The sequence below is a fragment of the Girardinichthys multiradiatus genome, chromosome 10 (assembly GCF_021462225.1).
Source record: "Girardinichthys multiradiatus isolate DD_20200921_A chromosome 10, DD_fGirMul_XY1, whole genome shotgun sequence".
In the NCBI taxonomy this organism is placed as follows: Eukaryota; Metazoa; Chordata; class Actinopteri; order Cyprinodontiformes; family Goodeidae; genus Girardinichthys; species Girardinichthys multiradiatus.
The window spans coordinates 20,045,893-20,070,154 of NC_061803.1; the positions used below are offsets into that span (position 1 = coordinate 20,045,893).

Below are 24,262 nucleotides of genomic sequence, written 5' to 3' on the forward strand. Positions count from 1 at the left end.
ATTTTGATCAGAACTTTTGCTCCAGTGTAACTGGATTTTGAGGATGTCCTGATAGTAAAGAATTACAATAGTCTACCCTTGAAGTAACAAATGCAGGGACTTCTCTTCAGTGTCACTCATGGACAAGAATTTTCAAATTTTGGCAATATTCCAAAGGTGAAAGAAGGAAATCCTAGGAATCTGCTTGATGTGGGATTGTCTTGTCTGAATGTAGAAGCAGAAAATTTAAAGTCATCCAGGTTTTTTAGTCTTCAAGACATGCCTGTCATCTGTCTAACTGGTTGGATTCATCAGGATTTTAGGATAAATATAGCTGAGTATAATTAGCATGACAGTGGACATTTATACCATGCTGCCTGATTATTTTAATCTATTGTTGACACTTTCAGTGTCAGCATGAATGTCAAAATGACCTTATCATCACTTACAACATTAGATAAAATTGAAAGGAAGGGTCTGGAGTATGATACAGAACAACAAACAAGTGGTTTTGGTGCCTTGCAATCTGGATTAGGGTCTCTGACGGCACCATGGAGGGGCCCAGCATTCTCGCTCTGTGCCTCTATGACCTGGGGTCTGCTGCTCCTGAGCCCTGCTAGCCACCTACGTCTGTCCTGGGCATATGGCTGACCTGGGGTGATCCTTTATTTCTGGCTGCCTGGGACAGCTGCTGCCTTCCAGAGCTGAGTCTACCTGCGATTTGTTGCTTTTACGTGCTGTGGATTGCAGACGTTCTACAGTTCTCGCCACACTTACACATCTGCTCATCACATATGCTTAACCATCCACTGACACTCACTCACTCACATACAAACACACTACAACCGTTTTCATTACTTAAATGGTTGAAGGGCATACAAACACAGGTTAATATAACATCAATGTGGCCTGCCTTCTCTGATACTGGATTAAATCTATAATTAATAAAGGTGATTGTGCAATTAGAATACTGTCTTGAGATATCCTTTTTGTACAGCAAAACTGCCCTGCCACATGTAGGCAACCATCTGCTTCATATGGTATGCCTTAAACACAGCAACAGGACACATTAAAAATATATATATTTATATAACTGTACTAACATAATCCTCGTGCTGCAGCCAGGTTTCTGTAAAAAAGAATAAAGCAATCTGACTGTCACAAATCAAGTCACAAAGTCTTTGAAGAGAGATATCTTATATACAATAACCCACATTTAATTGTTTCCATTTTCTGGTCAGTATTGTTTATTTTTATGATATTTTCATGGTTTGCTCCATTTAGATAAGCTTTTAATGTTTTCGATTTCAACCGTCGGTAAGGTACTGTCTTAATGTCTCCACAAAATGTTTGCCAATTATCAATGTAGCCTACATTGTTTTCAGGATACCACCTAGAAACCCACAGTTGTATGACAGCATATGGCTGAAGATGTCGTCACTGGTCATAACAGGGAGGGGCCAGAGAAAATTATTGAATCCAATATTGTTTTGGATAACTGGCATACCAAAGCAACACTAATCTTAGTGACCTCCGATTTGCGTAACCTGGCATGAATACTGCCAGCTTGAATAACAATCTTACTGTATTTACATTTATGCTTAGCCAGCATTGTTAGGTAGGATTTAAAGTCACCTGTTCTGGCCCCTGGTAATCATTTGACCAAAGTCTGCCAATTACCAGAGAGAGCTTCTCCACATGTGTGTTGCTGGGTGGGGAAAATCAGTTTGAAATGCAGACAGATTGGTGGGGATCTGTTGGTTGGGATGTAGGACCATACGTTCATCGTACTGTCACCCAGCCGATCTGAGGTCCTGGGTACACAGGCTCTGCTGGACTTATTATGGGGAATTATCCTCTGTGGCTCCTCGCTGGCTAAGGGGCCTCAGATATCTGCTGGTTTATCAACAGTAAGGGTCCCAGTCCTCTTAGTCCTATAGGTGTTTTCCCAGGATTGACTTCCTTTAGCTTCATCCATCTTCCTATTAACTGTGACCAGCTTCCCTGTCCCTGCTGAAGAAAAGCATCCCCTATCAACAGTTGGGTGGACGGCCATGTACATTTGCAGTCGTGTCACACCCTTTCCATTAAATGATGAGCTGAACAGAGCTCTGTGAGGTGTTCAAGGCTTGGTATGTTGTTTGATAACCTTGCTGAGTTTGGTAGACTTTGCCATAACTTTCTCCCTGACTTGTCTGCTGTGTTCCTTGGTCTCCATAACGCTGTTTTTTCACTAATGTTCTCTAACAAACCTCTTCATAGAACAGCTGGATTTATACTAGGATTACATAATAAACAAATTGACTCTTTTTTAATTAGGTGATTTCTGAGGGTAGTTGGCAGTTCACTGGTTTTGTTTAACAGTTTCGCGGTAAAGAGAAAAAATACATGCCTGGCTTTTCAAAAATATTCCATTTCAAAATAAATAATGGACTCTGCGGTGGTGCAGTTGGTAGGGCTGTTGCCATGCAACAAAAAAGGTCCTGGGTTTGATTCCAGGCCGGGGTTATTCTGCATGGAGTTTGCAATTTCTCCATGTGCTTGCGTGGGTTCTCTCTGGGTACAGTCTGAAAAGATTGGATTCTAATTGATGTCTCTCAAAATTTGGACTTAGGTATGCGTGTGCATGTGCATATAGGGGTGTGCCCTGTTTGTCTCTATGTTGCCCTGTGATGTAAACTTATTTTGTCTAAGAGTTGTACAAATTGTTCATTTTAAATCAAGAATGAAAGAAATTAGGCATTTTTAGCAATGTTTGCCCAGTTTTCTAACATGTCTTTGTTTTTAGTGCACTTGCCACAGGGTGGAGCCATAGCATTACTACAGAAAGATCCGTTCTTGAGTACAGTGTTCTGTATTAAACAGTGTTGTTAAAAGCTTACATTGTCATCAGTTAGGTAAACAAAATAAAAAAAAGGCAGAGAGAAAAATGTTAAATTTTTATCCTGCTGATGAAATTTAAAAAATCCACAAATGTTTACTGTTTTACCCAAATATCAAGATGACATGTTTATCTTAAAAACTAACATTAGCTACTTAGGGTCAATGAATGTACAACTGACTGAGCTTGAGTTATTCTGTAGAGATGTAAAGACAAATTGGTAGAAATTGAAATCCCTAGCTGGGCAAAGCTGTTAAAACTTAAACCAAAATACTTGTAACTGCAACAAAAGGTGTTCCAACATATCTTAACTGCATGGTACTGAATACAAACGCAAGCCACACTTTACATAATTGTATTTGTAAAAAAAAAAAAAAAAAAAAAAAAAAAATAGAAAAGAAAAGAAAAGAAAAAGGTGTTGTTTTCGTTTCAGTTGTAAAATCCTAATGAAATCAATGAAAGTTTGTGGTTGTAATGTGACAAAATGTGAAAAAGCTTAAGAGGTATGAATACTTTTGTAAAGCACTGTCTATTAAAATAACACTCCAGTCCCTCTTTTTTTGATATTTTTAAAGCTTGAGAAAAAATGTATTTTGAGTTAAGTTAAATGATTACAGTTGTTCGGTTTTAAGGTCTATTGTTTATTGTTTATTGTTTCATGTTATCTAAATGTATCCACATTTATGCTGCATTTAAGTCTTCTTTTGGATTGTTTCATTCTGTTCTTTGTTAGTATATTTGTTTCATATATTTAGTTATTTTTTTCTTTCTGTGTTTTAATCTTATCAGCATAAAAACTAATTAATGCAAATAATGACTCTTCGGACGTAAGAGCGCCTGCACCCTGCAGTACACAGCTTCGCCTACAGGCGGCGCGGAGCAGCCCTTCAGGTGGCCGTGACGTCACCCGCGCTGAAGGTGGTGTTCGCTTGAGCGTCTCCAGGATCCCTCAGTCAGATAGGACCAACAGAAGGAGATTCGACCGGACAGCAGCTGCACAGACAGGGAGAAAATAAACAGATCCTTTCAGCTATGGCTGTGTTTATCGCCTGTGGATGATCATTTCCAACATTTTACCAGGTATGGTCATTAAGTTAATACGTGTTTGTGGTTTTAGAGCTGAAAGCCTGTCTGGAAAATAGGTATTGAACCGGTGAAGTTGTTTAATTGGTATATTCATGTTATGACAAGTTAAACAGGCAGCAGCCTGAATAAGGATGGTTTATCAAAGGAGAGGAAGAACACTGATATCTAACCTTCACAGTTAAATTCAATCAAGGGTCAAAATCATCAGATCAGAAACATGACGGTGCATTTTCTTTGCTTCTCAACGTCTACCGCATCACCCTCTTTAAACTAACCTTAGAATTATCATTTCATGGGTCATACGCACAGCACTGCACTGTTATCCGCTTGTAATGGCTATAGACAGTCAGGGGCAGTTGTTTTGTTGGGTATCAGGATGTCAACAACAACCGGATTAGAGCTGCTGCTGCTGCAGCAGAGACAGTGAGCAAAGGGAAGCTCTGGATACATATTGCTTCCCCTGGATTGAAATCAATCAGCCTGAAGGAAAAGCCTTCCTGCTCTGACCGTCTTAAAAGGATTAGGGCAAATAAGACTCTAACAACCGCGGACGCCGAATTAACTGTTGTTTGGCTTCGTCATGTAGGATTAAATACTCAAAATTGGTATCATTTCGTACAGCTTAATCTAAACGAAATTATGAATAAATACCGTTTTGGCTGAGCACTACCATGAATTTAACACATTTTATTTGGATTGTATGTGATACAGCAACACAGAATACTGTATAACTGAAGAGCAACAAAAATTGCAAAACTTGAAGGAAAACTATGGAAAGCTTTCATATCCGTACACAATCTTTCGCAGTAATTTCAGCAGCAAGTCCTCTGGGGTATGTTTCTGTCAGCGTTGTGCTTTTAAAAACTGGAAATTTTGCCCCTTCATCTAAAACCTAATCAGAAAAATCTATGAACACATTTTATTTAGTCTTGTCACAGATTCTCGATTAGATTTAGGCTTGGAGTTTGACTGGGCCGTTCTAATTCCTGAATAAGCTTTGATCCGAACTATTACTTTGTAGCTCTGCCCCAGTCTCAATTGTTTTGCAGCATCTAACACGTTTTTTTTCCAGCATTAATGAATTTTTAACTACACTGGTGACGTGTAGTGTTAGTTTTCCATTACACAAAGTTTGATTATGCATGGAGACCAAAAGTTTATCTTTGGTCTAATCTGACCAGAATAAATTCTTCCACATATGTCTTTTATCCGTCACATGGGTTTTGGCAAACTAAGTTACTATGAACCTCTTTCCTGCTTCTCCAATTAATGCTCTCCCTGTTCAGTCTGTTAGTTCAGTAGACAACCATGTCTTGGTAGGTTTCCAGGTGTGCCATACTAAGACACGTGTGGACTTCTTATATTAATTAGATCGTTTCTAAAGGTCACTGGTTGCTCCGGATTTTATTTAGGGGTATCCAAGTGAAAATGGACTGACTAGAAATGCACACCACGCTTTCTAGATTTCAATTTAAAAAAATGTTTGTTTCTATGTTTTTCTTTCCACTTCTCATTTGTTCATTAGTTTGTTTTGGTTTATAAAATAAAATGTCAATAAAATATATTGAAGCTTGTTTCTGTAATGTAACACAAATGGTTATGAAAGCTCTTGAAAGACACTAGCCTTGAGACCTTTGTTTTCTAGCAGAATGAGACACACTGATGTAATAAAGCTGCATCAGATTTTGAAATCCAGACTTTTTCCCTCTTATCTTTTGTTTGACACTGAAATAGTTCTCACATTGAAAACAAGCTGAAGTAATCTTTTTGTTAAATGTTAACCCAAGCTTTCGCTCTGTTTTGATAAGGTCTCCGGTCATCATCCAGTCTCGCCTGCATGTGAGGACCTGTAAGTGAGAAAGGATTAAATCAGGAATCTGCCACCTCTCCTCAGTGGGTGTGATTTTTTTGGCCCGAATCATGGGGAACCAGCTGACTGATATTGCCCCCAACACATCATTCCTGCCGAGCTTCCAGCGTCTGCACGTGGTGGTGATCGGTCTGGATTCGGCTGGGAAAACTTCCCTGCTCTACAGGCTCAAACTCAAGGAGTTTGTGAAAACAATCCCCACCAAGGGCTTCAACATGGAGAAGATCAAGGTAGCAGTGGGGGCGTCCCGAGCTACAAACTTCCAGGTGTGGGACGTGGGTGGCCAGGAGAAGCTGCGTCCCCTCTGGAAGTCCTACACTCGGCGAACAGATGGGATAGTGTTTGTTGTGGACTCTACAGAGTTGGAGCGTTTGGAGGAAGCCAAAGTGGAGCTCCATAAGATCACCCGCACCTCAGAGAATCAGGGGGTGCCGGTGCTGATCCTGGCCAACAAACAGGACCTGGACTCAGCCCTGTCCATCAGCGAGGTGGAGAAACTGCTCTCCGTGCACGAACTCAGCATCTACACGTTGTACCACGTGCAGGGCTGCAGCGCTGTGGACGGCCAGGGGCTTCAGACAGGCTTGGAGAAACTCTACGAGATGATCCTGAAGAGGAAGAAGACAGTGAAGAACAGTCGAAACAGAAAGAGGTGAGCTCTCTGCTCTTTGCTTGTGAGCATAACCCCGAGGAGATCGTCTTAGTGTTGGGACACTTCCAAGCTGAATGAGCTACTTTTTTTCCTGAAGGACAGCAATTTGTGCCAACAGAATAACACCAATTACAAACTGCCTTTAGGATCAGCAGAAATGGACTTGGCCATAACTCCGAAGCAGTATTGACTTTCTTGGTGGTGCAGTCGTGGAAAGCTGAGCTTAACGATTTAATATTGACAGCAGTTAGTCATCACCAAGTGCTTGTTTAGGCCTGATTTAAAGAAGATTTCTATCAGGAACTAACACATTTATATTGCAGGATTCTGGAGAAGAAAACCTTCACCGGCTTTCACAGAGGACTGTTTTTATTCTTCCTGAAATATTTATTCAATGCTACTGTGTGCGTGCTGGACAAATGTGAGATTCTTCCTAATAATACGACATGAAACAGTGTTCTGTGGTTTCAGAGTATTAATAATTCACCAAAAAAAAGTACATTCCTGTCATCAGCACATGCAGATGTTACGTTTCAGTTTATACAAATTGTAAATTTTTGTAAACTTAGAGACTGAATAAATCTAAGGACTGTATGGAAAATGTAATGCTAACACTGCATTTTAGGTGACATAAATGATTTATTTAAAAGCAAAAACGTGTACAAGGACCATGTTATTTTTTAACTCCTTTTTTTACCAAGTCAATCTTTCTGCTTTGGAGGCTGAGTAAGGTTACACAGACACAAACTAATGAAACAGATATTTCCCTCTGGGGTTTACTTGATCTGAAGGAGAGTCGCTATGAAAGTTCAGCTAACTAAAATACATGCTATTCTTTCACCACATCCATGAAATGTTTGCACATGACCCATTTAGATTTTAACATCCCGAGCTATGGCCAGGTTTACTATTCATGGTGCAATAAACAAGGCTAAGGCATGGAGGATGTTATCCTTCCCTTCCCCCATCAGAGACGAAACAATCTGTTTAGTTTGATTCCCACCTTCTGTTGTCTGCCAAGTGCTGACAGTGAAACTGCAACAATTAGCGGTCTAAAGCTGTTGCTTCCCAGGGCTGTTTTTGTTTTTAAAGAAATTAGGTTATCCTAAGTAAGTAAATTAACAGATCTTGAACTGCCTTTTTTGGCTTTTAAATATGTTTTAATTTTTGGTAAAAGCTGACTGGAGTTCAGGGATACACAAGCACTGGGGGTCAAAATATCAGACTAGTAACTAAAAACATTAATTTATCAAACCTGCATTGGATATAAATAAGTATAACCCTTAACCTAAAAGCAAAGTTAGGGCCCCTTTCCCTGCTTCTGGACCCGGTGCCTTACCAAAGTATTCACATCGCTTAAACGTTTTCAAATTTTATTACGTTACAACCACAAACTTCAAAAGATTGAACTGAGATTATTTGTGATGGACCAATACAAAGTACGACATAATAATGAAGTGTAGAGAGACTAAAACGTAGCTTTCAAAAATATTACAAATAAACATCCAAAAAGTTTGGCATGGCCATGTGTGAATACTTTGTAGCATCAACTTTTTGCTGCAGCTATTGCTGCAAGACACCTCTGCAAAGTAGCTCAAACCTAGACAGATTGCATGGAGAGCAATTCTGAACATTTTCAAGTTCTGCCACAGATTCTCAATTAGATTTAGGCCTGGACTCCGACTGGGCCATTTGCATGAATATATTTTGATTTAAACTCTTTCATTGTAGCTCTGTCCTGGTGGATGTTTACTTCTGTCAAACTCACAAGTCTTTTGTGATCTTCCTGGATTACTTTGTATTTGCACCGTCTATTTTCATGAACAGCTTCCAAGTCCTACATTCCCACTGCAAGATGCTGCCTCCACCATGTTTCATGGTGGGAATAGGGTGATGTGCAGTGCGAGGTTTCCCTCACACATTGTATTTTGCTTGTAGACCATAAAAGATACATCTTGGTCTCATTAGACCAATGCACTTTCTTTCACATGTTTGCTCCACACCCTACATGTGCAAAAATTCAGCAATCTTGGATTTATAGTAAGATTAAACTACAAAAACTTTAAGTCAGTTGGTTTAACTGGGTTATATTTTTGGGTATAGGAGTAAAAGGGGCTGAATATAAATGCACACAAGTTTTTTGTATTTGTAAAATAAATGTAAAAATTGATGTATCACCTTCCTTCCACTTCACAATTATGCGATACTTTCTGTTTGTCTAGAACATAAAGTTTAAGTAAAATATATTGAGGTTTGTGGTTATGTGACAAAATGTGGAAATATTCAAGCTTAAAGTTTTAAAAGAGACAACTCTAAATATGGCCAAGTGGCGGTTTTGCAGCCTTACAACAAAGGGTGAAGCATCAACAATTTAACTAAACTGATTTTAACAAAAGCATTCTCCTTGTGAAAACGAAATGGATGGCCACATTTAATGGTGAATAATGCAGTGAGTAATTAAGCGGCCAAGCTAAAATACCATTCAGGGTTTTTGAGACTGTGTGTGGCATAGAGGCCAAAGCAACCTATTCAGAGAGTCGTTGTCACATTTCGGTTGTTTACCCACCCGGTCATTCAGAGAGATGTTGGAATCACATGAATCACGGTGTGAACGGTGGTGAAACCAGATGAGGGTACATGAAAGGACCTCCTGCTGGGGCCGTCAACTCAGTTTGATGGTAGTCTGTCTAGTTTAACACGCTAGTTCAGATTAGCAGGAGAAAAAAGTATCACCAACAGCTATAGAGATTCACAGAGACTAACTTTAAAAGGTATATCAGTGTTACAAAACCCACTTTCCATGAAGAAAAGACAAAACAGTGACCTTTACTGCTTGCTTTAGTGTTCTACACACTAATGGGTTTTGAATGCCACATTTCTGTGTGATCTCGTACAAAAACAGTTTGTGACAGGTCTGGAACTACATTCAGTAATGGTTTTCTAGTTGTGGAAAATACAAGGTTGAACATTTTAAACCTGAATCTGTGAGTGTGAGTGTTGCAGCTTAGTTTCACATGACAATGATGCAATAACTGCTTGTTATCCAGTCGCATGCCTCCAGCCAGGCATCTGGGAAGTCAAGCCACTTGCTCACACATGAATGCAGCCACACACAACACTTGAAGAATCCCAGAAAAGCACACACATATTTTAACTTCTGTGACCTCGTCTTCTTTATTCACAGCGGTGAGCTCATTAGAAGTTTCAAGGGTGTCTTTTGCAAAATCATCTTGACACAGCAGCTGGTGCCAGAATAAATTTGCATTAAGATATGCTGTTTCTAACAGCTGAGACACGCTGTGGACAATCAGAGGTATCAGTCAGCTGAAGCTAAACACCCACACATTCTACAACTGAGAGTTTCTGTCCAGAATCAACGTGCTGCTGTTTTGCAGTATCTCAGCTAGGAGAAGAAAACCAGAAGAGCCATGGAGCTCGTTTCTTTTGCATTCTTTGAATGTTTCTAACACGTGCTGTGCAGACATTTTGCTTAATCTAAGTTATTGACATCGCTGACCTGTAAATGCTTAAGATAGAAGTCTTAAAAAACTACATGACTGGGTTTAAAAAGTATGACATAAATCAGATAATGTAAATGGTAGGTTTTAAGCTATACAACTCAAGGAATTCATCAATATGTTGAAAAAAAGACATGATTTTATAAAACCAAACACCTAGTGGCCTTACTTGAACTTCTGAAAACCAGGATCTGTAAATAAGGTTAGTTTCATTATCACATGCAGTGTTTTGCAAAGGTATTCAAACCCATTTAACCTTTTTACTGTGATTGTTGCTAATGCCTGTATTGTCAGCTGTATGTAGATTAGCTTTTGACTGTGCAAGAAACAATCCTGTTAGAGCCAGAGAATCAGCTATGGTGTCTGCACATGAGCTCATATGGAGTTTAAACAAAAATTCAAAATGGAAGACTCACCACCCTGTCTTGTCCAATCACTCCTCATTGGCTGCTCCAATCAATGGCAGGTCCACACTCCTCCTCGGCCAATCATCTCCCAGGGCATCACTTTTAAAGACCTTCTGCATGGAAGACACCGCTCTTCTGCTGAGCTTCGACCCTCCTCCACCCCTTCTCCACCATAGACTCCCAATTCCTTCCATACCAAGGCCTACACCACCACCAGGATCGGATCCCAGGGGGGGAAGACGTACCTAATCATAATCATAAGATGTTTAGTCAAACTCATTTCATCCTCACCGTTCATGTCTCCCTCACGGGTCCGAGCGTCAAAGAAATAATCTTTCATTAATAAACTCTTTAACCGTCTTCTTGTTGTTTCTCCGTTATGTGAGTCTTTCCAGGTTGAAATAGAATAGAACAAGCTGTAAAACCTCTTCACGTTTCTGATGAAGGACCATTTGAATTTTGAGTAAACACACGTACAAGGCACCCTGATTTTATGATGATAAAACAAGTAACAATGTAATTTTGTCAGTGTATTGTAGACAACACTAAAAATGCATTGCACAAACATTTTCAGAGTGGAGAAAGAGACTCTAAACTTGTTAATAGGAAATCCTGTTTTCTTGGCCAACCAGGCCATTTAGTGGTTACTGCTACTCCAGCTTAACCAGTTCTGCCCAAGACCAAGACTATTACAAGATAGCACAATGTAGATATTGATGATTTTACTGTATAGTGATGAACTCAGCATGCATTTGAACACAGCAAATCAAATATGTCTTCAGTGGTTTAGAATGTCTGAAAAAATGCACCAACACATGTGCAGGCCTAGCTGGCTTGTTTTCAGCATAACGCAGGAATCAGTGATTGCTTCATCACAGCATGTGGTATGGATGATATTCATAAGGGAAGAGATGAATTTAAATGACATCTCAAAACAATTTATTTCCTAGCATGTTTTTTTCAGCAAAGGTCTTGAAACAGTTTTCCAGAAATCGCAAACTTTAAATATTTAAAATATTAAGAAACTGAAAGTGTGACTGAGATGAACTGTCTCCTTTGGCCATCCTTTGGTTTCCTAAGTTAACAAAGATTTTAAAAGAAAGGGTGATGCAATTCTAATGGTGTAATTATTGTTTTTAATCAGCAGCACAGGTCTTTGGCAGTCTAGTGTGGTTCTACGGTTGGATGTTGCTGCCAAACCACTAAACCAGACAAAAAAATCCTTTCAGCAGGTACACAGGAGCTATTTTCTATCTTAAACCTAGAAGCCGCTTTATGCCATCTACAGACATATTCAACAAGCTAGGAAACTAAAACTTTATTTGTTTCAGTAGTTTAATTCACCAAGTGAAACACATGATATAGATTAATTACACACAGGGTGATTTTTTCAAACCTTTATTTCTGTCAATTATGATGATCTTTTTACTTACAGGTAATGAACTGTAACACTACCTTAACCAGCCTTTCTAGAGGCTTATATTTTAGCTTGTCATTTTAACTCTGCAAACTTGTGAGAGTTAAGGTATGGTGCATTCTCTTTGCACTTGGAAGTCAGATTTTTTTCAGGATCTCGGTTGAATACACAACCAGAACGCCCCTGAAGTTGGAGTTTTGACTGGGAAAATCTGAGGTCGCAGAGCAGCCGTAAAATTAATATCCAATATGGCTGCCACAAATATTTATGTTTTGAAAATGTCAGTATTAAACTATTTATTAGCCATTAAAGCAGTCTGTATGCCATTAAAGCAGTGTTAAACTGTACAATCCCTGATTGCGAACATGGTCCTTTAGTGTCTGAACTCATAAAATGCAATGAGCTACACCGTTATGACTTGTATTGCTAATAGACGTTACCACCACAAGTAGAAAATTCCAATGGTTTTCTGACTTACAAGAAAGTGCTCAATTCAGGAGTGACATTATTCTTAAATCGAAGCTCAGACGTCAGTTCAGAGGTCTCTCTTCAACGTCATCCACTAAATTCATCATGGCTGCAAATGTCTAAAATTTGGTGATAGTTGGACTAATCAATAGTTTTTATGCATTTCTCCTGGTATCCATCTGAATAAATGAGTCAAATAAAAAGTTGGCTATGACACAGTTCCTCTACAATGAAGTAAAAGAGTTATTGCAAACGCTTGACGGCAGTTGTTGCTGCCAAAAGTGGGACAACAAGTTATTAGGTTTAGGGACAATTCATTTTTCACATTGGGCTATCATGACCGTAATATTAATTAGAAAAATATCTATCAGTGAGGCATACAACCAAAGCTTTGGGGCATATGTCAAGCCAGGAATCATGAAGCTCAAACCCCAACTGGTCCCACAATTAATAAACAGCAACAATGCCTAACAACAGTTTATTTATTGTCTTTAATGAAAGAGCACCTTTAAACTCAGCACAAATCCAACCTCCATCCACATGACCACCCAGGTCTCACATGTAATTTTCTGTCGTCACCAAGGCAACCAGAAGTCAGCAGTCACTACATGGTGACCTGAGAGGGCGTCAGTGGGGGGTCATATTGCTTTTTGTGGCTGGGTGTCCAATCCAGCTGAGGTTATTGAGGGGGCAGGGAGATGAGGAAAAGCAGCTCGGATCAATACTGAAAACCTGAGATCATCCGGTCATATTGTCTGCTTTGCTCTTTTTCTTGTTTGTTTCTCTGTTTTCCTTTTATTTGCATCGATCCGTTAACAGTTACCCTCTTTTAATGTTGAGTGTTGAAATTTCCCGTTTGATTTGTTCCTCCACTGGTAATTTTTCCACTGGTAATTTTTCCGCTTTTAGCAGTCAAGTGCTAGATTAGTTGCTTCAACCTTTATTGAAAGGCTGTAAAACTGTCACTTGGCCTTATTTTAGACTTGAGCCAGCAGGATGAATAGTTTGTAAAGGAAGCTTCGGCTTCAATTCCCTTACGCCTGGAGCTATAAACAAAGAAAGAAATAACACCAAAGCTGTCGTTCTCAACATGACAGTGGGATGGGCTTCTGCTTTTGTGGTAAATTGCATTTATGTAAAGATACGGTTGAATTGTGCAAATATGCATTGTATCAATCTGGGCACTGACTGTTAGGTGTTCATCAGAGAGACAACCCGGGAAAAGAAACTGTCTCTATGGCAGCTGGTTTTTGCAAATAGCATAGTACCGACCCGAAGGTAAAAGTCTAAACAGTATGTTTTCAGGATGTGTGGGGTCTACAGAGATGTTAGCTGGCCTTTTCCTGACCCTAGACCTACAAGCCCTGAATGGAAGGAAGGCCAGCCCTGATGATCCTCCCTGCAGACCTAATTGTTTGTTGTAGTTTGGGCCTGTCCTATTTTGTGGATGAGCCAAACCACACAAGGTTACATAGCCAAACCTCTCTTTTATTCACATATTTCATTCCTGACAGTATTTCAATTGCGGCCGTTTCTAAAGTATTTAGTATTTCTAAAGCATATGGCACATTTATTGTCTTAGCAGTGCATTTTGTTGGGATTGTATGGCATATACCAACATAAAGTAGCAGTTAATTGGGAAGTGGAAGGACAAGCATAAGCATTTTTCAGTTTTCATTTATGAAAAAATGTATAACAAATATGGCTTGTATTGGTGATTAGCCCCCTTGACAACCCTAAATAAAAATCGAACACAAGCAATTACCCTCAGAAGTAACTTAATTAGTACATCAAGTCCACCATGTGTGTAATTTAATCACAGTATAAATCAAGATGTTCTGTGAAGGCCTCAGAGGTTTGTTAAAGAAGAAAGTTGTGGAGAAGTTTACAGCAGGATTAGCTTTGAACATCTCACACAGCAGTGTTCATTTGATCATCTGATGATGAAGAGTATAACACAACTGCAAATCTACCAAGACATGGCCACCCACCTAATCTGTAGGCTGGGCAAGAAGAACAATAATCAGAAATGCAGCCTGAGGCCCATGGTAACTCTGGAGGAGCAACAAAGATCCCTAGCTCAGGTTAGAGAATGTGCCAACAGGACAACTATCAGTTGCATGGAGCACAAATTTAACCTTTATGGAAGACTGGCAAGAAGAAATTATTCTGTGTGAATAATTAAATATGCTCTGTAGAGATGCTTTTCATGCAATCTGAATAAGCTTGATGGATTTTGCAAAGAATAGTCAAAAAATGTAGTTTTAGATGTGCAAATCTGTTAAAGACATGCACAGCTGTAATAGATAAAAGGTGGTCCTACAAAGCCTTGACTCAGGGATGTTGAATGCATATGCATTGAGGTTTTTCAAATTTACATACATTAAAGTTTGTGATTGTAATGTGACAAAATGTTCAAAGGATATAAATGCTACTGCATGGTACAGTGAATGTTCAAGAATTGTATCATTCCAGCTCTGATTTATCTTTGGAGGAGTTAAACCAATATACTTGTTTTCTGTGTCCATGTTTTAAATGTTAAATGCCTTCTTTAAATGTCTTTGGAGTTTAACGGCTTATTCTGTTCTCCTACAATATCACCTCGGGTCTACCCTGAGCCCACTCTTAGGATTACCCAGAAACCCATCTGGAACAGGCCAGCTAATTGGGTGTGCATGAACCGTACCCAGTGGCCACCAAACACCAGCTCTCCCTAATCCTGTTGCTGCTTAGAAGCAGGCAGGCCTCTATAAGCTGCACCCTAGGCTGACGTGGAGCGAACAAGCTGAGAGGTGATCACAGCTATTTGTGGCGGTAGGTGCATCTGCGAATATGCAGACGCTAGAACCATGTGGCTTAATTTAATGCATCAGAATAATCTGCCACTCTTTCAGATTTGCTCGTATCGGTTCATAACTGTGACTCAGGCAGGAGAAAGATAAGCAGTAACAGATTTTAGATTGTAGCAGTCAGTACAATTGTGTTATGAGTTTAGTCATGCAATTAGCAATCTAACCCAAAATCCCAATGTTTTGCTTCACAAAGCTCACAAACAGACAGCTGCTTTCACGAAAACCTTCCTAGAAAGTCAGGACATGCTAGATTAAAAGAGGGTTAACAATGAGGTACATTTAGAAATGTTCATGTAGAGTTTGATTTTCTCCCTTTCATTTTTTATCCATCTCCCAAATGTATTTTTGGTACTTTTCTCCACCAGGCTTTTGTTGACACAAATCTAAATCAGACCTCCATCTGATGGAGGGCCCCTGCTCTGTGGCTCTCCTGTGGATGCAGTAGCAGCATGGGGTTGTGTTAAATCTTGAATATAGAGACAGGAGGAGCACATTAAAGTATTCACTACTTTTTATTTTATTTTTATTTTTCTGCTTGTAATTGCTGTGTTTCAGTTGAGTGTTTCTGTTCCTATTATGTCTCAGCAGCCTCTGTGAAAGAAAGAAAAAAATGTGTTTTTATTAAAGTGTTTCAAACTTTTTGCAAAATTCAACCTAGTCCAGGGTGCTTTTTGATGCTGAGAAGTAGATTTAGTATTTTAGATCAAGGTCCATCATTCACCTTTGTTGAAGTGTTGAGGTTCGCACTTAGCAGGAATGTTATCTAACATGCATTTACTTAATAAGTACAAGTAATTCTAAAATTCACTTCTCTGGAACAAAAAAGAGCCTTTTGAGTCACACCCACTAAAACAGGAACACTACCAAATATCCATAATGGCATGCTTTCTGTAAAGGCACTGTCAAGAAATTGCTCAAGGTAATTGCAGAACAGCTTGTTTTCTTGACAAAAAGCACCTTTTAACAGGAAAGTATTCTGCTGACACAGTTGTTTGAGTGAATGATAGGGTTGACACCCATGTGCTTAAGAGTAACAGTGCTGGTCAGAATAAGAGCAGATGTCACTTCTAATCTGAATGCAGCCAGACTTTTAGTATTTCAAATGACAGTTTTTGTCACAAATGGTCATTTACCAGTGTGGATAAATGCATGCATCTGACAGCAACTCGTTTTGGTGCGGTCTTTTTAAATGATATTGAGGCACTTCACACCACGCCCCCGTCGAGGTTACAATGCATTCCATTTTTGTACAGTAGTTTGATAACAGAGATACAATTATACAGCGGTGCAAAAACCTTTCATTCACAAATTTATTATATCAACAATGGAGGACTTGTCCATTCAGCCTTAGAATGCAAAACTGTATATGTAATAATACCATTCAAAACACACAGTACGGTTATGTCTTCAAGGAGCTAAAAGCAAACAAACAGCACTAATATAAGCAGAATGAACAATGTTACTGCTATCAAAACAATGGCCAGGAAGTCATATTAACACATAATAAATTAATGTTTAAAATAAAGTTTGTTGTCATTTTAGCTTTATTTGCAACTTACCACTTTGCTGTCTCAGTCGTTACCATAGACACAAGGAAGTCTTTGGGCAAATCCTTCTTGATACTGATGAAGATTGCTAAAGAAGTCGTCCTTGTTAAATAATGCCTGGTTAAATAAAATGTAACATTTTGTCACATCCACTTGCAGCTTCAGCATACTTGGACTACAAAATCGCAGTGAGAAATAAAAATGGCAGATTTGCAAAGTTGGTCAGCCGAAAGTCTTTGTTTGGTAGTTCTGCAGAAAATACTGTGACCTACTAGTTCGAAAATGTATGACTGTAAGACATATTTTCAGTTGTTTCACACTTTTATGTTCAGTATATAATTCCACATGTGTTAATTCATAGTTTTGATGCCTTCAGTGTGAAGCTACAATATTCATAGTCATGAAAATAAAGAAACTCTTTGAATGAGAAGGTGTGTCCAAACTTTTGGTCTGTACTGTATATTTAATGAAATGTTGCTTGATGCAACCTCCGATCAATGTTGCATTGTTGATATCAATTACATTCAAAGGGAAACAAATATTAAAGGAACATTTATTTGAATCTAAGTATAAAACTAAAAACACTCTGTGACCCTGGAAATCAGGGTCACTCACATGAAAGACATATATTTTTATTTCATTTTTTTCCAAAAAAACATGTGTCTTGTTATTTTCACCTCATAAATATGGAGTACTTTCTGTTGGTTTAACAGAGTGTTAGGCTGAGTGCAGCGTAGGACCCCAGAATGCAGACGAGCAGGCAGCATGATGGTAGTGAACTGATTTAATATTTTGAAAAACACAAAAACTCACTCACAAGTCGAGGCAGAAGCAGACATGGACAGGCAGGGAAAAACAGGCTTGGCGTGAACAAAACAAAAAAACGGGTATGCAAGACAGGCATAGCATGATTTGAACAACAAGACATGAGCATGATCCAGAAAATGTTTCCGCAAGGAATAAACAAATTGGGGGTGTATATATGGAGCGTGAACCAGGTGAAGAAAGGAGCCAGATTAGCTTGGAGCAGGTGAACCGAATTGAGTTAATTAACAGACAGGAGAGGACAAAACAGAGACTCTTGAATACAAACTAATAGAAACCAGAAAAACATGAAACTAAAGCATAACCAGATCCAAAAACCAAACTTGACAAAACATGAACAAGACATAAACTAAAACATGACCAGAAAAATAACAGAAACATGATTCAAAACTTCAGCTGTGAAATAAGACCAACAAAAACCCAAAAACACCCACAAATCATAACGCAGAGTTAGGATCAACGTATTGAGACATGCATTGACTGGTGACACATACTATGTCAAAACTGCATGCTGGCACCAAAGGAGTTTAAAGATTTTGTGAATTTGTGAAGAAATGGGACAAGAAACATTCCCAATACCTGACAAGTTTTGCTAACTATATACTTTTTCTCTTCTGGTCAAGTTAAGTCTTGAAAATTCTTGAAGTGATAAAAATGGCCTGGAATTCTGCTTGATGTGGGACTCAAAACACACAGGACAAGGCTGTGAATACTTTTGCAACGCACCGTATGGCAACAACAGCGACTTTGGTGTTTTGTTGTGCACTTTGCTTCTGTATTTGAAGCATGTTGTAGCACAAATGTAAGGTCAACCAGCAATTAAAGGTGACATAGACAAAGTCCTTCGGTGGAAATTTAATCCTGTTACAGCAGCCTTACAGTGGGAATGTTGCCAGGAATCACTGGTGGAATGAGACTACCAGGTCACAGAAAGCATTAAATCCCGTCTAGACAGGAAAGCCCATGGATGGTAATACCCGGCATGTGGAGACCCGCATGTACTGCCAAACTAGATTAAAAAAAATAATGAATGAAATGCTCAACAAGGAGGATTACAACCTCCTTTGTTTTAGAAAGCAGTTGCACGTGATTACTACCACAAATCGTTTTGCAAATGCTTGCTTAAGATAAATAATAAGAAATACAGTAGGAATTCTAAGGAAGTACAAATGAACAAACACAGGCCTTATAGGTACAAAGACTATAAGACATACAGAAAGTCTAAACCAGACTTCAGTTAAATGTTAAGTATAAGTAAGTATAACATTGCAAGGCAAGGGGACTCTATTCAAAAGAGGACAGAAAGAACTGATGCATGTTTTATTTTTAGTCCGTTAGATTATAATTGTTTTCAACTGGTATCAATAAAAAAAATCAAACCTGAGCAACATCAGGAAAGTGGAACATATCACAGCAGTCCTTAAATCACTGCACTGTGTTGCTCTCACTGTTGTTTTTTTTTTCCAGCCCCAAGTGGGCTGCCCTGTGAGGATTACATGCCCTTTGTTTGTTTTGAACCAGCTGGCGGCTTGCAGCTGTTTGTTTTGGTAGTGTGATGATTTTTCTTTGTTTTTATATACATGGTTTATTTTGCTGGTATTAGCAGGTTTTGATTTTTGGCCTGGTGGAGGAGCTAGATTGTTGGGGTCTCTATGTTTGTAGTGTTGTGAGATGTTGGGCCTAGTACTGGTTTTCCATAAAGGGTGCGCATGGTGAACGTGGTGGTTATAGGGAAGTGTTCTCAGCCAGTGTGGGGTTCTGGTGTGTGACAATTCATTTGGTGGCATCTCTAGGTCATTGGGGAGGTGGAAGTGCTTTTTCTGTCTCACCTGGTGCCATGGTCATCCTGTGGCTTTGTGGTTCAGGACTGTGTTTAATAGGTTGACCTTTGTGTGCATGGTTTGGATGGATGATCTGCATCTTGCCCAGGATGTTCAGGGCTTTGGTTTAGTACATAATGGCAGAGTCTGGTGTGTTTGAGGTTAGTGGTTTGCTTGGGGGCCAGTGTCCTGTAGCATGGCATAGCTGGCTTTGTGGGGTTGCAGCTGATTGGGGGCAACAGTCGTGGGTGGAACATAGGGGGGAGGTAGGAATTGGTTATTTAGTGTTTTAGACTGGTGTTTTGAGCTGTGTTTGGACTTCTGTAGAGACCATCAGTTGACTAGATGTGGTGTGGCCTGACTTGATGTTGTTGGTGGACAGACGTTAGAGTTTTTGGGAGAGGTTGTATTCGTTGACTTCATAGGGATTTTTAGGCTACAGGTGATCTGTTGGCAGCTGGGTAGTGATATCAGCCTTTTTTTTGCTACAGTTTGTGGGGGCATTGTTGGTTTGCATGTTTGTGAGCACCACCCAGAGACCTTCTGGGTTGTTGCCCTAATCCACCTCTTTGTCTGTATTGTGTCTTAGTTCACATCCGTCCTATGTTGTTGTGTTTTTCAGCTATTATTTGTTCTAAATGGGCATTTTTTGCATTTCCTTCTTATGTGATGCATCAATTGTAATGCAATTTTTTACTCTGTAAAGCTCTTTTAACTGCCTTGTATATGAATGGTGCTATGCAAATAGATTTTATTTGCCTATAACTGTTTTTGTGTCTCAATTAAACTGAGAAAAGCACTATTGGTTTTATTTTCAGTCACTCTGCATTAATTTGACAGGCAAAGCAGACGAAAAAAGATAGGACAATGAAGTGGAGAGCTCTGCTGGAATGAAACCAAGAACATTGGGATTATGGGTTATGCTTCTCAAACCACTAAAGAGCATGAATGCTCTTTGTATTTGTGTGAACCAACAATTTCTGTAAACCAGCTGAATAGTAGGACACATATAGAAAAATTTCAATAAATTAGAATGTCATTGCAAAGTTCATTTATTTGAAACCTATACATTATACAGAATAGACACACAGTGATATAAATGACGTTTTTTTCAGGTCATTTTTTAAATGTTGTGGCACTCATTATTTTGTAAGTTGACATATAGGGAATGGGGTCAAGAGAGAGGGGAAGACATGTAGGAAAAGTCAACAAGCCGGGACTTTTTAGAAACTCCGTTTTTTTTGTTGTCCAAAACAGCTTTAATATAGAAATGTAATTTTATGCTGTTACTGCCTACAACATCAGGGGGAAGATTGTTGACTTGACAATTGTTCAGCATTGCTAAAGAATCTGGCTGTTAAACACAACATTGTATCCAAGCACATTAAATTGTAAATTTGTATATTCTGTAATGCAAAAACAGAACAAAAGAGCAAAGTGTACCGGAGGCAAATTCCTTGTTTGTATGTACGAATTTGGCAATAAAGCTGATTCTGATTCTGATTGATGGCAAGTTAAGCAGAAGGAAAAGGTGTGGTGGAAAAGTTGCAGAGCAACAGGGATAACACCAAACTTATAAGCAAAACCCATTGAAGATCCTGGAAAGATCCTGAGTGTTGTATCCAAGCATAATACTTGAAGGTTTGGGTTTGGAGCCCCTTTGAATGAACTACTGCATCAATGCAGCATGCGTTATTGGGTCTGGCGTCTCTCACCTTCGTCTTGACAATACCCTATAGCAAATAAAATAGCAGGATGTCCACTCCCTCCCTCCTCCAGACACTTTGGGGTCCAAACATTTAAATCAAGAGACAAAAATATTTTCTTTCATCTTTTTTAACATTTATTTAACACTAGAGTATTTAAACTACTGATCAATTATTCATATGCCCATGAAATCCTCGGCTCAACAGAAAAGTGGAATCCAATTTAAGTACCAATATTTAACACTTTGAATGGCTCAGTCTAACTGGGTCTGAACATCTTGGTAGAACAGTTCTGCTTTCTCTGTTGTACTTATGGCAGGCAGGGCAATTTGCTTCACCTTTTCCTTAAGTAGTTGTCCTTCTTTTCCATCTAAAAGTGTTTCTTCCACAGCTTGCATGCACTCTTTGATCATTTCCCAGTCAGTGGAAGGCTTTTTGTGTTTTCCCAAAATCCACCGTTATCAGAGTGAACACTCGTATGCTCACCGTTGTGCTGTATGAGACCGTATGCTTCTGTAAATTAATCTTTAAATGTGTGATTTTCATAGTCCACTTTACGTATTTTTGATGAAGCCATCTTCTTTTCTTCACTCATCTGAGCACCACCAACTGTCAGCAAGCATGAGCTCCTAAGTTAGTAACTTAGCAACCTGCAATGAAGGACCCGCATAGCTTCTTCTTTGTTGTTTTCTGGTGGTTGGCATACAGCAATGTGGTGCATTACTGCCACCAGCTGGCTTGGAGTGTGAACCTTAATGTCGTTGTCCCACATAGCTGCAAACCTGTTCAAAAGTGAGACGCGGCAGCCAGCAGGAATAAAATGTTTATATCTACATAGAGAAAATGCTTTGCGGTTAGGGTAGCAGCAGCACCCCTGAATGAAACAGCTCCTTGCCTGACTTGCATCACATGCAGCACAGGACCAGACACTCTCCAGGGCTATGCTATATTAACACGAGATGCCGCGCAAGTAAAGTTAGACACTGTTTGACAACATGCAGTAAAATATAAATGTTTAAAATCAGGTTGGGTCCGGATTGGACGGCACGTGGGTCCGGATGCGAACCCTGGTCCGCTAATCCGTGACCTCTGCCCTATAGCTTCACTATTGGGGCTAGGTCAGGAAAGATTGCTGGTCAGTCAAGCAAAGTGATAAGTCAGATATCACTCACTGTGGAAACTTTACACTGGATACTTGGATTCTGTGCCTTTTCAATCGTCCTCCTGACTCGGAGACCTTGATTTTCAGATGCAGTGTAAAATTTACTTTTATCTGAAAAGAGGACTTTGAACCACTGAGTAACATTTCAGTCCTGCATCTGATGTTTTCTCTTATGTAGAAGTGGTTTCACACAAAGAAGGCAACAGTTCGACTCTGTGTCCTGTATACACTTGTGTATGATGGTTCTGGAAGTACTGATTTCAGCTGCAGCCCATGCCTCTTGAATGGGCTTTGCTTCACAATCCTCTCAAGGCTGTGGTTATTTCTGTTGTTGATCTTATATGCTGCAAGACAGTGAAATAAAAAGTTAAAATTTTTCCTTCCTCAATTTAACCTCCTGCTTTCTTCATTTTAACAATGAAAACATCATGCTATTTTGCTTCAGAGAAGCAAGAGATACAACCTCCTTTGTCTATTGCCTGAGACATCCTTGTCTCCGTCACTGTAATAGGAGACAAGAAAGAGGAAATGAAAATGGAAAACCAATGCATAAAAGCTTTTTGCAATATCTCATATGGTGCACATTTAAATTGCCCTCCACGGAGCATGCAATGGTCTTTAACTATGCTGAAGAGACTGACTTAAAAGGGCTTCCTGTCTTTCATTAGGAACTTATCAAAGAGCATTAGGGAAAGAAAAGCCTCAATGCAGCTAAACTGCCTCTCATACTGTCAGGGGTGTGGTGCACTTTGAGGGAGATTCAGAGGTTCTAAAACTGCAGTGGGGCTCTTGCAGAAGGAACCACATTTAGCAATTCTATTCATTATTTACCAGCTGTGCAGCCCAGCACACATGCTGATTTTAAAAACATAACAGCTGCAAGAAAACCCACTGGGTGCTTGGCAGGAACATCCAGTGAGTATCTACGATGTAGGATAAACTGACTTTTTTTTCAAAGTAAAATAAGAAACAAAAAATATTCATTTGCTGGGAGGCAGAGAAGGAAGTGTCGAGCAAATGCGATACTTTCTCATCTTTGTCAGTTGAAGTGCAGAACGGCCCAGAAGCTGAATGACAGAGAATATATTATAACTTAAAGTGTTGAGCCACATAAGCACATCTGCCAGTTTCATATGCCTTTTACATTTTGTCATGTCACAGCAGCAAACGTTACTTTATTATACACAAACACAACGTAGTGCATAATCATGAAGTTGTAGGAAAATAAGGTTTTTAGATGTACTCGTACTCTTCATACTTGTCATCTTCCGCTTTTTCTGGGACCAGTTCGCGGAGGCAGCAGACTCAGTAGAGACACCCAGACTTCCTTCACCCCAGACACCTCCTCCAGCTCCTTCGGGGGGACCCCAAGGCGTTCCCAGACTAGCCGAGAGACATAGTCCCTCCAGCGTGTCCTGGGCCGTCCCCTGGGCCTCCTCCTGGTGGGACGTGCCTGGAACACCTCCCGAGGGAGGCGTCCAAGAGGCATCCGGTATAGATGCCCTCGCCACCTCAACTGGCTTCTCTTGATATGGAGGAGCAGTGGCTCTCCGGCCACCCTACGGAGGAAGCTCATTTCAGCCACTTGTATCCAGGATCTTGTTCTTTCGGTCCCAAAGTTCATGGCCATAGGTGAGGGTAGGAACGTAGACCGACCGGTAAATCAAGTGCCTCGCTTTTTGGCTCATTTCTCTCTTCACCACAACGGACCAGCACACGGTCCCCATTACTGCGGCAGCCGCACCGATCCATCTGTCGATCTCCTGCTCCATTCTCCCCTCACTCGTGAACAAGACCCCAAGATACTTGAACTTCTCCACTTGAGGCATTTCCAGTCAAGAACCTTGGCCTCGGACTTGGAGGAGCTGATCTTCATCCCTGCCGCTTTACTGCCAGACCTGTAGAAATAAGAAAACCACTTAAATAGAATCGGTTTACAACATAAATTTGCAAAAATACCTAAAAAAGCAACACTTTATGCCACAATGAAATTTAAGAACTGATAAGAAACAAGGTCATTGACGTCAGTTTGACAAGGGTGACAAAGCCAAATCTGAGGCTTTGAACTTTAG

At 39.7% G+C, this 24,262-nt stretch overlaps 1 protein-coding gene across 1 annotated transcript; it reads left to right on the forward strand.

The window, feature by feature from the left end:
- Positions 1–3,787: 3,787 nt before the first annotated feature.
- Positions 3,788–7,124, forward strand: arl4d (ADP-ribosylation factor-like 4D). Its single transcript, XM_047376201.1, has 2 exons — positions 3,788–3,940; positions 5,755–7,124. The coding sequence occupies exon 2, from the start codon at positions 5,867–5,869 to the stop codon at positions 6,470–6,472; it is 606 nt and encodes a 201-aa protein (XP_047232157.1). The 5' UTR covers positions 3,788–3,940; positions 5,755–5,866; the 3' UTR covers positions 6,473–7,124.
- The last annotated feature ends 17,138 nt before the right edge of the window (positions 7,125–24,262 follow it).

What these genes read in the sequence shown, in the direction of transcription:
- arl4d (XM_047376201.1), top strand. Translation starts at nt 5,867, where the DNA reads ATGGGGAACCAGCTGACTGATATTGCCCCCAACACATCATTCCTGCCG.